The 15,071-nt window shown below is 47.2% G+C and overlaps 1 protein-coding gene across 1 annotated transcript; it reads left to right on the forward strand.

The window, feature by feature from the left end:
- Positions 1-923: 923 nt before the first annotated feature.
- LOC309444205 (uracil phosphoribosyltransferase homolog) lies at positions 924-14,718 on the forward strand. Its single transcript, XM_082061847.1, has 7 exons — positions 924-1,251; positions 6,116-6,158; positions 9,105-9,174; positions 11,278-11,340; positions 12,082-12,243; positions 13,008-13,106; positions 13,971-14,718. The coding sequence occupies exons 1-7, from the start codon at positions 974-976 to the stop codon at positions 14,075-14,077; spliced, it is 822 nt and encodes a 273-aa protein (XP_081917973.1). The 5' UTR covers positions 924-973; the 3' UTR covers positions 14,078-14,718.
- Positions 14,719-15,071: the final 353 nt, after the last annotated feature.

The raw sequence follows: 15,071 nt of genomic DNA on the forward strand, positions 1-15,071 counted from the left end.
TGGCTCCTTGTGCCTTGGTTACAGGAGGGGAAACAAACCAGATCTTCTCTTTGTCTTTTCTTCCTTTTTATATTATGGTAAGGTGTGACTTTTGTGTAGACAAGTTTTGAGAACTCCAAATGAGAGTTTTAGATGATATCTTCCCTCTCTCTAGAAACAAAGACTTCCCAGCTCTTATTTGTTCTTAGCACTTGCACTGTGTTGCTTTTCTTTCCAGTGTGAACGGACTAATGGACGGCCCAAACTTCAGCTCCGTTTCCTTCTCCTTGTGGCCGTCATGTTCTCTGCAACATGGCGGCCGGGGGCGCCCCGGTGCCCGGCGGCCGTGCTGCCGGAGCCAGCGGCTCTGCCCGCGGCAGCAGCACCGCGGCCGGCGGCGGCTGCCGGCGGATCTGCCCCGCGGGGCGCGGTGAGGAGAGCAGCGGCCGCCCCAGCCCGGCCCGCAGCTCGATCCCCAAGGGGGTGGGCGGCGAGTCGGCGATCGGACCACAGCTGCTGCCCACGAACGACCAGCTCCGGGAGCTCCGGACCATCGTCAGGGACAAGACGGAGCCCGGCGGGCACGGCGCGGCGCTGAGCCCCTCGCCGCGGGCGCCCTGCGGCTGACAGGGAGTCCCCGGGAATAACCTGCCGGAAAGCGGGAGGAGGCGAAGAGCGAGGCTCCCGCCGCAGACCGCTGGCTGGCGGCGGACCCCGACACGCCGTTCTCGCCCACCGGCTCCGAGGTGCCCGAGCGGCTCCGGAGAGCGCGGAAGGGCTGCGGGGCCAGGCCGGGAGCGGCACTGAGGGACAGAACGCCCCGCCCCCCGTGCCCGCGCTCCCGCCGCGCCCTTGAGCGGCGGCGCCGGCAGCCAATGGAGCGCGGGCGGGCCGGCGCGCTGCCTCCCGCCTCCCGCCCCCCGCGCGGCGGCGCAGGCGGGGTCGGCGCGGCGCGTGGCGGCCGGGGCCGCGCGGGGGCGGGGCGCCCCGGCGCATGGAGGCGATGCCCTGCCAGAACCCGCGGCTCGCGCCAGCGCCGCAGGACGAGCCGGCGGCCGCAGCGGGCGGCGCCTCGCGGCTGATCCGCTTCGCGGAGCCCGGCCCGGACAGCGGCTGCCCCAGCCCGGACAGCAGCAGCAGCAACGGGGGGGTGGCGGCGGATGCCCCGCCGATCCCCGCCGGGGAGGGCGGCGCGTCGGCGATCGGGCCGCAGCTGAAGCTGCTGCCCATGAACGACCAGCTCCGGGAGCTCCAGACCATCATCAGGGACAAGTGAGCGCCCGGCGGGCCGGGGCGGGCGGGGAGGCCGCGCGGCGGTGGGAAGCGCGACCAGAGGAGGAGCCGGGGCGGGGCGGCTGCGGGGCGATCGCCGCCCGCCGGCCCGTCCCTCAGGGAGCCGCGGTCCCGCCGAGCCCGCTCTGGGCGGCCCGCAGCGCCGGCTCCCGCGCAGCCTCCGGAGGGCTGTGGCGGCCGGCGCTGCCCGCGGGCTGCCGGCGCGGCTGTCAGGCGGCCCCGCGCGCCCGGTGGCGGAGCCGGGCCCTGTGCAGCCGGGCTGCCGTGCCCGCTCAGCGCGCGGCCCGCGGCGCGGCCATGTCTGCTGACGGACCCGGGAGGGAGGGGAAGGGCCGAGCCCGCCCCGCGGGCAGCGCCACCGGGGCTTCGGTCGCCAGCCCCGCCCCGGGGCCGCCGGCAACAAAGAGATTAATTCGGCGGCGTTTACAGCCCCGTACGGGTTTTTCTGTCCCTGCTGGGAGGGTTTCGCGTACCTCCGCAGCGCGGGCGGCTCGGAGCTCGCTCGCCACAGCATCATCAGCCTACAAACGAGTGTAAAACCCTTGAGAAAGGAAACTGTGGCTTCTTGTCGCATCGTGGTGTCCCGGCAGGAGCTGGGGCTCCTTACTGCTGTCTGCGTGTCGTGTCAGGCTCGTCTCGGTGACAACCAGTGACAGGACAAGGGGCAGTGGGTGCAAACTGGAACACAGGGGGTTCCGCTTAAATATGAGCAGAAACTTCTTCGTGGTGAGGGTGGCAGAGCCTGGCCCAGGCTGCCCAGGGGGGTTGTGGAGTCTCCTTCTGTGCAGACATTCCAACCCGCCTGGACACCTTCCTGTGGAACCTCGTCTGGGTGTTCCTGCTCCATGGGGGGATTGCACTGGATGAGCTTTCCAGGGCCCTTCCAACCCCTGACATTCTGGGATTCTGTGATACTGCACGCAGGATGGGGTGGACTAGGACAAGGCGGATACAGGAGCACAGACTGGATTTAAAGGTTGGAGAAGGACACATGCTAGGTTTGGGAATAAATGGCAGGGAAATGACATGGGTTTGCTGAAAGATTTGGGCTACCATGTTAAGGAAAATGTAAGGGTGAAGTCTTTACAGCCTGTAGTAGTGTGTGTGGAGGGTGTTAAGGATTTTGGGACAAGGATGGCCAGAAAAAAAGGATCACAAGGGCAGCCTGAGAGAGGTAGAAATAAGAAAGATTGGAGAAAAATGGGACTAGCTGAAATAAATGTGAACTGGGATCAGATGTTTGAGGAGCAGGGACTGGAACAAATTAGACAAAAAGTAGGGGATAGCACAGAGACTAGATGATGGTGGGCTGGGGGAATGGGAGAGAGACAGTATTAAAGAGGCAGACAAAGAGAGAACAGTTTGTTTATTTAGGACACATTACCTGAAAGGAGCCATTTTTCAAGACATTCTTTTCCATTGTTGTCATTTTGTGTTCACCAAGAGTCCTTGCTGCCACCATGCCTTGTGAGACAGAAAAGTGTTTTTCCAGTTTTACAAACCTTAAGCTGAAGTGCTGAAATCCATGCAAAATTGTGCCCCACTGCTGAATATCCAGTATGAGGTACTTAACACCTAATGTTTTATTATGCCTTATATAGCATCTCAGATGTTGAAAACATACCCCCCACTGATCACATTTGTAGGTTTGATTGTTCAGCAGTTGAAAGGTGATATTGTAAAGTATTAAGGTATTTAGCATGTGACATATGACAAAGATAAGTAGCAGCCATCTCTATTAAAAGTACAATTTGTGTATTTCGATGCGAGAGCCACCAGCAGACACAGAGATGTGAAATCGAGTTTATTGATGGAGTGATCAGGTTCTGAATAAAACCTCCTCTGGCAGATTGGCTTTCTAACATCTGCAATAACTAACACATGGCACAGACATGGTTCTGCCCCTTCTTTCATATCTGTCCATCTTCTGCGTAGTGCACATTTTGGTACTTCCTAGTTCTTGAGTGCTTAACTTTGTAGCTAATACTACTACTAATAATACTAATACGTGAAATACTAATAGTGAGAAGAAAATAGCATATAGTGTTGATACCTAGGCAAATAGTGACAATGTGGTTGCTGTACCCAGATAGGTTTTTCTATTATTATTTTGTTGTAAGTAGGTTTTGGACTCTTGCAAATACATTTAATAAGTTTCTGGTTATAGTGAGCTTATTTAGAAACCAGCAGCTGATATTTTAACTTTGAAGAAATTTTTTTTTCAGAGTTGCATCAACGTAATCGTGCGAGATTTGTTAAGGGGAGGCATAGAATAAGATGTGTAAATAATGCATTACTCTTATAGCTGCAGTAATAGCAAACTGTGCTTTATTCTGAGCGTGACGCTGCCCTGGCAGTGGAGGTGTGACTGTCACTTCAAGCTCCCTTCCCAACCCATGAGGAAAGCTGGACAACAGCCTGCTCAGAAAGGCAGGTGGAGGCTTTGTATGTAAGGACAGTAGAGAAACAGTATTTTTCATTCTGTCCCAGAAAGTGAGCTGCCTCTCTGTAAATGAGAGACCTCAGAGTGGCCTGTGATTCAAAAAGATGCTAAAATGTGCTCGGCAGGCTGGAGTCGGGCATGCTTACCTGGAGCTAAGGGTGGTCCGGCCGGATGCAGATGACCTCAGGGACTCTGTGTGGTCTGTAGCATGAGCTGCTCAGACAAGTGGAAAGCTCTTTCCTTGTTCCTGAGAGAAATTGGAGAAAGAAATCACGGCCTTTCCATTGAAATAACTGTGTCCACTTTATAAAAGAAAAACCCACCTTCATGTGGCTGATTGTCATGTCCTGTGGTGGGTTCAGAGACCGCTGAGTCCATAATGGTCATCTGATAGACTAAAATGACCATGTATTTATTTTGTTTCATTAAATTAACAAGAACTAGGTCTGGGTGCCAGAGTCAGGGAGACGGATAGATCACCTCACCTGGAGCGTGCCTGGGTTTGCTCATCATCCTCAGCCTTGTTCGCTTTTCCGTCCAGTGAATGCTTGTTGCGTGGGCAGATGCCTTTTACACTGTGAATTTTGAGTCCACTAATGGGATGTAAACTGATGTGTTTAAGTATTGGACATTTGGGAACAAACAGTTACAGCCTCTTTGTAAGGACGGTATGATCTCAAAGTCATTTCTAGCCCGCACAGACTAGAACCAGGGATCTGGAGGCTGAAATTAGTAGTGCAGCAATTTGTAATGTAGAGCTCTGTTTTTTGTTAGAAGCTAATTCTTTAGCTCAGACTAGTAGTATCATTTTAAATCCTGATTTAACAATAAACATTATTTAAATGTAGGTATATAAAGGTTATTGTGTCTGTTATGTGAGATGATTCTGTCGTGTTCTGCTAAGGCTTCTAATTCCTTAGGGAACTGTGAACAATATAGAAATGAATATAGAAGCAAGGAGAAACCCTGCAGTTAGCTTGTATTAGGGTACATTCCCCAAAAACATTTCTTCTCACCTCTTAAGACACGCATGTGACTTTAATTGTACATCAGCCATGCTTCCATACCTTCAGGAACAAAATGAGAGTAATTTTTATTGTTTAACACAGTGGTGGTGGTGTTAGCCGTGTGTTGTTATACAACAGTGAGGTGGTGATGCCTCACTTTTTTAGGTGTTGTCTTGTTACTTGATTAAGGAGCTGAAAAGGTTTGGAAGAACCTACACACTTTACCACTTCCTTTAAAATAAAAATTATACACACCACAAATAGAAATACAAATCCCTTCAAAAATCTTAATAAAATCACTTTGTATGATTGTAGGGTTTTGGGGGTTGTGTTTTGCCAATTTGGGATTGAGGTTTCTTTTGAGTATTGCCTTTCTGGTTAATGTCAAAGTACCAGAAAGTTATGAATATCCTGTTATTACCAGAAAGAGTGGAAAAAACAAAAAATAAACAGCATTTTTACTAATGTGTTATTAGCACAAGGGAAGAAATAAGATTAGGCTGACACTTTTTAAAATACATCCAGAGCATCATGGTTTGAAAATGAGGGACAGGAATGCCTGCTGTGATAAACTGCTAAAAAGTAGCTGCTTTTGGTGTTGATGCTTTGTCTGAGTGTTTTTAAGGCCAGTATACTGTAAATGTTGGCCCCTTAGTTGGAAATTTGTCCTATACGTGTGTAGCGAGAGTTGTTGGTCTGGACTTGGGAAGGAAGGTGTTAAAATCTGCTTTTAAAATTCAGGCTTTTAACAGAGCGCACTTACACAGTACATAGGAGGAGGAACTGAGCTTATTCTGTGTCCTGAATGGGCCCAAAGCCATGCCGGCACACGTGCAAACAGTTGCAGCCAAGCTAATAAAATGGCAGAGAGGCATTTTCGTGGGAATATTCCTTAATCCCTGCTCATTTTAGTCTCAAGTTCACTAAGCTAGTCACACTGAATGAATTTCAGATAAGATACGATACATATCCTGCTTATCGGGTGTGTTAACTCGGTCTCAGGATCTGTGGTATCATTGTCCTGTGGTTTATGATTGACTTAAGAACGGGTGGAGCTCAGCTTTCGCTCCGAGCTGGAGGGAACAGCCCAGGCTGGTGCACATCTGAGTGTGTGAGGTGTTTTGGAACCGAGCTTGCACAGCAGTGCAGTGGATAACCTACACAATAGGTTATTGCATTGCCAGCAGTCAGAGGCAAACCCTGCGTTACCTCACTGCAGCTCGTTCGCCAGGAAACCCATGAAGCAGAGTCTCTGTGGGATAGATTTAATACATGGTAGGAGACGTTTCTCCGAACTGCCTTTAGAATACATTGCCCTTGAGCTAGTATTATATTTAAGCAATGTTCTTAAAATTATTCCACAATTTAAAATACAAATTATTACCTTTTTCAGGAAATCCAGTAGAGGAGACTTCGTATTTTCTGCTGATCGTCTGGTAGGTGAAGAATTTCTTCTTCTTGGTATTGTACTCTTCTGTAAAATGGGTCTTTCAGGATAGAAAAATGCTGGTTTGAGAGCAACTTTTCTATACAAAGGAAATTGCTGCTTGACAGCAACTTTCTGTACAGGGACTTCTGTTTTCTGTTATGGACTGCTTTCATCTCAAAGGGTTCCAGAAACCATGTTATTTTAAGACACAACTACTTCAGGACAGGGAGCAGTAGTAATAAGAGAATACTGTTTAAAAACAGATGCACAGAGGCTAGAGATAATTCGGTTTTACTTTGAAACAGTACTTCTGATCTTGTGAACAGAGCTGTACAATTTCTTACAGGCTAGATGTTAGCAATTGCTTGCATGCAGAAGTGCCTCCTGGCACTTGTGTATTAGATTAGTAGCTCTGGGTGCATCCAGACTGGGAATTTGTTTTTAGCCATATGGTAGTTATGAGCAGGGACAAAGCAATTTGAAGTTTTCACACATTTCAGTAAGTCAGAACAAAGACTGTTGGGAATGCAACATTTATCTCATTTAAATTACTTAAAGAAAACCGCAATACTCACGCCCACACATATACTCCCTTGTATTCATGAGGGTGTTTGCTGTTGGCAAATCCGCATTCGTTAACAAGGAGAGTTTGTCTTTCCTTCTCTGGCAAAGCTGAGTCCAGAGACCATTTAGTTACAGGCAGACAGGCTTCCTGAGATTACCCCAGTTTTAATCCGTGTCTGATCCAGGCTTGCTCAGAGCTTAGATATGACCACAACCTAAGATTGTGACTGCAGTGCTTTTTACCTTTGCAGCTCTTCCACTTTCCCCCTGCTTTTCCTTTCATGAGGATATTTCTTGCATTCCCATTCACCAAGAAACCATAAAGGCCCAAGCCAACAAATCCCACCACTTCTAACTCATAGATCAAGTGACTGACTACTAATAGACTTTATTTTTGGTATTGATAACTTTAATGATTTTAATTTGTGGTCAAGCTCTTCTACCTTGGATCACAACGTTGCTTGCCTGCTTCGTGGGACCAAAATAATCCCTGTTCTTTCTTCCAAGCAACGGCAACCACCTCTCTGGGGTAGGAACAGGGCTGCTGGTTCTCAGGTCCAGAGAGAAAAGAGGTGGAAATTATAATCTCTGAGCATGGGAGCAGCAGAAAATGTAGTGCAAAAATAAACGTTTTATCAACACTGACAGGTTTACAAAAGAATCCTTCCCAGTCTCTGTGTAAAGCATTGATACCTGTAGTAAAACCAATGAGGTTATTTGTCTATAGACCTCGATTGGTTTACTCTAAACTTTTGGCAAATAACATGGAGCAATGCTAACCCTGTCAACGTGACAGCAGTATGAAAAGCAGCATTTCTTGCAAACCTGGCTCATAAGTTGGCTTTCTTTGGTGAAATAACTTTTGAAAAATAAAACAAAATTGTGTACAGATGTCCCAGAAACCTAAAATTAAATAAAGGATTTCTCAGCTTGTTTATGTTAGAAGATGTCTTTTTGTAGAACAACACTGGTGCCATCAGTCTGAGGCTTAAAGTGATTGAGTCAAAAACCCTACTTGCAGAGAGACAGGAGGAAGAAGAGGAGGAAGGCAGTGGAGCTGGCAGTAGAGCATCTACAGATGCTTCCTGGAGCCATCAAACATGCCATGAGTCAAACTCAAAGAGGACTGACAATTCAAAAGGACCCATTTCCCATACGCAGTTTTGCTACAGTGGAAATACCACCCCGTGAATTACTTTTTCAGTTTTTGCTCCCTTTCTATGTGATTGCACCCTTTGACCCCCTCACTGATTTAGTCTGACTGCTGCCTCTGAATACAGCTGCCACAAACCCGAATCTAGGAAAAGATTCTCGTACCAAAATGCCTAAAAATATCTTCAGAGATGGACTATAAATTTAAGGGATGGTTTCTGATTCCTACTAGAGGCAGCCTGTGTGCAAGAAAGTAGGGCAGAACAGAAGAACAGAAAAAAATCTTCTGGTCTGCCCTGTTTTTGGAATAAGAAATGTCTGAAGTGAGCAGTATACTTTCTCAATCCCAGGAGCAGTCACCTCATTTCTGCCATCACACGCTGCCTTTTGCTTAACAGTTTCATCTTTGCCTTGGCAGTAGCTTTGCGTGAGCAGTTCTGGCCTGTGAATCTTTGGCTCACAAGCAGAGAGGGTTGTTACGTCTCTAATACCCAGAGCATCTCTCACGGGTGATCATTCTGGGTGCAGATGAAGAGGTTTCGGTAACTTAGCTGGGGGCACAGCTGCAGGTCCAGCACCAGGGGAGGGTTGGAGGTTTTCTGGACACTGGAGGGGTGTGTGTGGCTTGTGAGCTGCACCTTTGGTGATGTCCCTGCTGAGCTGGGCCATCTGCACCCTGTGACAGCGCAGGTGCTCGGCAGAGCATCCCACAGTAACCACAGCTGGCAGGTGCCAGAAGAGGGAGGCGACAAAGAGGTTTCTAGATCTACTGACTCATCTTTGGGCACTTGCAAGTACGTTTCCATTGCTGCAGCTCCCGTCGATGTTCTAGCAGCCACAGCTGCAGTTTAGTCACAGAAGTACGGATGTGAAAACATACCTCAGAGACTCACTGATGGGGGTAGATATTTCCATTTCACTAGTGTTTTCTTTCAGCAAAATTAAGTTACATTTGTGCTTCACTCATTTGTTGAGAGAAATTTGGCTGTGATGCCTCTGCCTGCCACATATAAATAAAGTCAGTTTTGTAATGTTTTAATTTGATTTGTGGACAAAACATAGGCATCACCCCCAGAAGGTCTCTAAAGTCAGTCCCTAACTAGTATTAAAGAGACCCTTCTGGACCCTCCAGGCTGTTAGGTGTTCACCTAGTCCTTGTGAAAACTACTCAGATTTAGTATTTTATCTCCACAGATAACAAATCCCTTTAGGCTGACTGATCTCTTTGGTTCTACAGATCAGACTTGTGGTTGAAGAGGGACTGAATCAACTGCCATACACAGAATGTACTGTGACCACTCCAACAGGTACGTGAGAAATAAGCCCTCCCCAAGTAGGGATGGAAGCGGAAGCTTAACTGATACAAAAAAAATACGGAACTGTTACACGAATCATAGAATATATTGAGTTGGAAGGGACCCACAAGGATCGTTGAATCCCACTCCCTGCTCCTTGCAGGACTGCCTAAAACTGAACCATACGACTAAGAGCATTGTCCAGATGCTCCTTGACCTCTGACAGGCTCGCTGCCCTGACCACTTCCCGGGGCGCCTGAGGCTGGAATAGTTTGACATTCGGGGTAGAGCACAGAGTTAAGGTCCCTTCTGGCATTTAAAAAGCTAAAAGGTGTGCAAGAAGGCTACTGAGCAAAACTTAAAGTTGTCATTTTACTAAGGTTTTAAACTGGTCTTGCAAAACCATGATGAAAATTTACGGGTTTACGTGCAAGATCAGTTTACTTGCTCACATTGCAATGCTGAATTAAAACTGATGACAAGTCACAAAAAGTACTTTGCACAAGCAGTTTTGCCATGCCAGCCTAAATCACTCACTGTTAGCAACTGGGGCCCAGCTGGGAGCGATGAGAAGCAGGAAATAAAAAGTGGCTGTGTTCACACTAGAGGAAACCCATTGCAGTAGTTTTGGTTTGCTCCTTTTAGCTGTAAAGGTAGTTAAACTGCAAGTATTACCCAGAGATAGCTGCTTAGTGCATCAGGAACTTCTTGGGAAGTGCTCAGGTACCACTGTGAGCCCACAGCACACCTGTGTGACACACCAGGTGAGTCCTCTCCTCTCTGACAGTAGCATTTGCATTTCTGCAGGATGAGAGCAGCTCTGCACATTCACACACTCTCCTCTGCAGTAAATCATTTCTATGTCTTTAGTTTTAGTTAGAGAGAAGATGGACTGAAAACACTTAATTCTGAAACTAGACAGATTTTAGGGAGACACAATCACCTCCTTTGCACCTTTTTAAATAAAACAGCAGCTGCTTTACTTCTTGAGTACTGGCATCACATCTGTTCCCGGTCAGTTGACAACGGATGGATTGGTGACCATCTCTGCATTATGGAATCTGTTGACAGGTCCCCACAAGTAACGTCTGCGGGTCTTTTTGAATGGGCCATTGCCCTGGCCATGGGCACAGAGTCTCAGACCTTTCCCTCTGAGCACACGTCACCTCAGTCAAAAGACCTCGTGTCCTGCCCTTCCTCCCAGTCCCACTGCAGAGTTTTACTGCCTGGAACTCCCTTAGCTCTGCAGCCAGCGTTTGCCCTTTCACTGCAACAGCTGCTCCGAGTGAGGGAGCTAAACTGGCCTCAGCTGGGCTCTTCTGGGGGGAACTGTCCCTTGAGAACTCAGATGCTCCTGCATGAATTCCTGCCTGCTCCTCCGAGCACTTCAAAGATGCCATAACCTCCGGTGATTTCTGCTCTTCTGGGCTCAGAAGCACAGCACCCCTCAAGGACACCACTGAAACATCCTGTTCTTTCTCCTTCAAGGGAGCCTTTGGGTTTTTTTCAGGCGGGCCAGGGAGCATGCAACACCTGTAGGAACATCACACGTTCTTCTAGCAGTGGTGCTGGGCAGGCTTGTTACCAGCTTCTGGGGTTAGATCTGAAGAACCATGACTGGGACAATCTCATTCTTTGAATTAACAAGAGACCTGAGCTCACAGCACTGACGATCGTACCTCTCCACTGCACATTTTCCTCTTTTTTCTGTCAGCGATCAACAACATAATGACAGTAGCACTGTAGTGTTATGTCAGGTAACTCTTCCACCTGCAGCTCTGGACTGCACTTACCTGGCTTAAGGGATGTACTGTTCACCTTTATTTTGCATAGTGCTCTTCACTTAACTCAGGTACTCTGTGATTATTTTACAAATCATATACTTGGACAGGATCATTTCTGTGACGCTTTTCTAACACGACTTTTAAAGTAACATAAAAAAATCCTTTACCACTTCTGTTTTTGGCCCTGTTCCCATGGCTTGTTTAAGGGCTGCAGGGTACTGTGTGCACATTGGTTCGTGGCGCCTGGTGACAGACGTGGAGCTTGCTGTTGTCCCCTGGGAATTTGGGGCATCTTGGTTCCAGTTACACTGACGTCTGCTTTTTTTCACAGGACACAAGTATGAAGGAGTCAGATTTGAAAAGGGAAACTGCGGTGTCAGCATCATGAGAAGTGGTAGGCAGTTTCTGGTTGTTGATTGAGGACAAATGAAATGTTTTTGAAACCTGTGATCAACTTCCTTTCAAAAATGGGCAACAATGCTTCTCTACAGCAAAGTTACACCCAAACCTGCCAGTTATTATTCTTTCTTAAGTATCCTTGATAACAAAATGTCAAGTAATACATTTCATTAACTTTTTAGGAGACAAACAGCTGCAATAGATTTCACCTGGCCTCTTCTGTAGCAGCTGTTAATGGTGAGAGGCCAGGACAACTGTCCTTGTTTGCCACAGACTCCTCCTGCTCAGAGACAGGTGTCCAAATAAACCATGTTCAGGGGTGGTAGAGTCTCTGTTCATTTTGCCCAATTGTCTGTGATGTAAAATCAGCGGCTCCACAGCTTTTCTCGTGCTGCGTTTTGCACCGGGGTGTCTCTGGGCAGAGCTCAGAGCTGTTCCCCAAGCCCCACACGTTTGTCTTGTTGTCTCCAGCTCTCACCTTTGAGAGCTCAGCACTGGTGTGTGGGAACAATAACCTGTTATACCAGGCAGACTCATTTTTCTGTCTAAACAGATGAAAAAGGAAAACAGCTTCGAGTGTTTTTAACACTTAGAACTGAGAAAAAAAAAATCTCCATTTCAGAACTCCTCACCAACACAGTGACTGGGGACTGTCTATTTAATTGCAGCATCTTGCAGTTCTGCTGTTTCTTAGCGTGTAACACTTTGTCATTGGCTTCTTTTGCTTCATTTTGAGGAGAGGCAATGGAACAAGGTTTACGAGACTGCTGCCGGTCCATCCGCATAGGAAAAATCCTGATCCAGAGCGACGAGGAGACGCAAAGAGCAAAAGTCTACTATGCCAAGTTTCCTCCAGACATTTACAGGAGAAAAGTTCTTCTTATGTACCCAATACTCAGTAAGTGTCTTTCATTTTATGTACCATTCGACCCATCTGAGCAGGGAGTGCACTGAATTTAAAGGAAAATTTCCAAATTTCAGGGGCTTTGATTAGATTTTTTTCCTTGATTTAGGTGACACAGGGCATTTATCAGGCTGTGCCAGAACACCTATTAGTCAGCCTGCACCAGCACGAATGCAGAGCAATTCATTTGGGCAGCCTGCGGCTGTGAGAAAGGTTGAAGCATTAAGACTTGATATAAATTTAATTTTTAAAATTTTGCCCCGAGAAAAGACTCAAACAGTATTTTTCGCATGCTCTTAAAATACATTTTTGGATATCATAATCGTAGAAGTAAATTACTTTGAAATTAAATACCACTAAAAGAGTAATCTGTTAAGCGTGGTAAGGAGTTTGTCAGGATGAAGTAACTTTTCCAGTGTGAGGTTTAATTCTGGTTCTACACATGCGGCTCTTAATTGCCATTTTACTATTTGAGATGAGCTTTCTTGCCTCAGGGCTTTAATAAAATGCACCGACTTCAGTGCTTTACAACCTGGCAGCGCTGGCTGTTTCAGAGTAGAGATGAAATTCCTTCATTGGGAGACCAAAGTTTTCTACAATTAATACCCACAGAGATGATCGTTTCCCGGTGGGAAAGGACCGGACCACCATTCAGTCACACACCAACGTTAACACGGGTGTTCTCGGGTGGCCCAGGACAGGTTCTTCAACCAAGGGAGTGAAAAAAACAGTTAAAATCTCAGACTTACCCCTTTTAGGTACTGGTAACACTGTCATTGAGGCTGTCAAAGTTCTCGTAGAACACGGCGTCCAACCCAGCGTCATCATCCTGCTGAGCCTGTTCTCCACACCTCACGGTGAGTCGAGGGGCTGCCAAGGGACACAAGAGCCAGCACGGGTGTGTCTAGTGGGGAGGAGTGACACAAGTTATGCACTTCGGACAGTGCAAGGGACCTGTTCCTTTGCTAATAATGATAATAATGATAATAACCTCAGGAGAGAGGGGCGTTTTTGTTTCTGAATTATAAAACTGAGAGTGAACATCAAGGGGTTTGGCGTGGGCCAGCAGGAAGGAGAAGGCCTCTTAACACCTAATGGCAAAATGCAAATGCTCAAGCGTACGTAAAAGCAGGGATTTGCAGCGCTGCCAGGTACACAAAACGCTTCACGCAGCGACGCACAAATGGAGGCCGGTGCTGCCATTGCTCTGGACCATCACAGCCCGTGGCTGGTGCGGCGTTGTTCCGCCACCAAAAGATCACCAGTTCTGTAGGGAACATGAGATCAAGGAAGCTATAGAACCGCCCTGTCTGCATGTTACAGAGCTGAACTTGTGCAGGGCGATCCAAGAAAGGAACCTCTGTTTCTGTGAAGTAGGAAAACGGATCTTGTGCATTGTTTTTAAAAACTGGCTGTGGCAGAAATCACTATCAAAAAAGTCAGCTGAACTGCAGAGAGTTATTCCTGGCTGGTTCTAACCACTTGGTGGTTAGATCAGGAGTATATGTGTATGGTAAAGAAAAATCCAAATAAGGAAACCCAGAAAAGCAGCCCCCTAAACTCAGGAAGCTTCTCATAGATGGTCAGCTAAGGCAGAAACATGGAGGTGGAAGAACAGAGCCTGACTTACCTGTGGAGCGCTGCTGATTGTGATTTAACGTGTGGTGCTGAGACACAGCCACGGGGCTGTAGTGATTATTGCGTTTGCCCTCTCTCCAAAGGTGCCAAATCGATCATCCAGGAGTTCCCCGAAATCACCATTTTAACCACAGAAGTTCATCCTGTTGCACCAACACACTTTGGACAGAAGTACTTTGGAACAGACTGACACTTGGAACAAACGCATATGACTATTTGACATTACACGGGTTTTTTTTTTCTACGTTTTATTACTGTTGAGTTGATCAAGGGCATGTTTAAAAATCTTTTTGGCCAAAGGGGGAAATACTTGACTTAGATTAGCTCTGGTTCGTTACTGCCTGACCACTGAATCGGGTACGGTAACAAAGCTGTCAGCTCACGGTCAAGCATCTCAGCGTTGGGGTGGTGTAAATTGCTACACTCTCTGCTTTAATTTATTTATTCTTCTATAGCCTGTCTTGTGGCTGCTTGCAAGAGCAAAATAAAACAACTGAATCCAAAAGGTGTGTATTTAATTTGTAGTCATGATGTTACATCACTCCAGGTCAGCAGGTACAGCCACTATTAATGCTTCCAAAACGACAGGTGCACTTGGAACTTGGTGAATTTCTCAGCAGCCACACTCAATTTTTGGCAGAATTTGCAGTCTTTGGATGGTGGCCACGAACTAAAGACACGACTCTGAATTTTGTTCTGTAGAGATGATTTGCAAATAGTGAAATATCCACAGTTCTCCTGCTCAGTGGCACCAAGTGAAGCAGGTTCCTGCAAACTGGGTGAGAACCGAACTGTCTACAGGAATCCTACACATACTGTACCTCGGGTTTGCTTCTTCAGCTTTTGTGGCTGAAGTGGTTGTTAACCCTTTTAAATAAAGGAAAGCTGTGGCAGAAAGTTGAACCCAATTTCAACTGGAGCCCTCATGGCTCAGCACAGTAATTGGATCGATTGGATTAAACATAAATCTACAGCCAAATACTTTCTTTAACTTTCAGTACCCTGGCACCAAGTACCCAAGATCCAATGCTCAAACTAGCCTGTATCTTGCCTTACTAAGACTTTGGGAAAACTTGTCTATAAACAGAGTCCATACTTTCTAAATATATCTATATTCCTAAGTGTGCAGGATTAGAGAGTGCGGTCACCAGGAGATGCTTCACACCTCTCCTCAGCCGAGAAGG

The sequence above is a fragment of the Streptopelia decaocto genome (assembly GCF_964273445.1).
Source record: "Streptopelia decaocto genome assembly, chromosome: 10".
Lineage (NCBI taxonomy): Eukaryota > Metazoa > Chordata > Aves > Columbiformes > Columbidae > Streptopelia > Streptopelia decaocto.

Excerpts from the sequence above, each read along its gene's own strand:
- LOC309444205 (XM_082061847.1), top strand. The coding sequence starts at position 974 with ATGGAGGCGATGCCCTGCCAGAACCCGCGGCTCGCGCCAGCGCCGCAG. Across the intron at positions 12,244-13,007 it reads TCTTATGTACCCAATACTCA|GTACTGGTAACACTGTCATT; the intron begins GTAAGTGTCTTT and ends TACCCCTTTTAG. Across the intron at positions 13,107-13,970 it reads CCTGTTCTCCACACCTCACG|GTGCCAAATCGATCATCCAG; the intron begins GTGAGTCGAGGG and ends CTCTCTCCAAAG.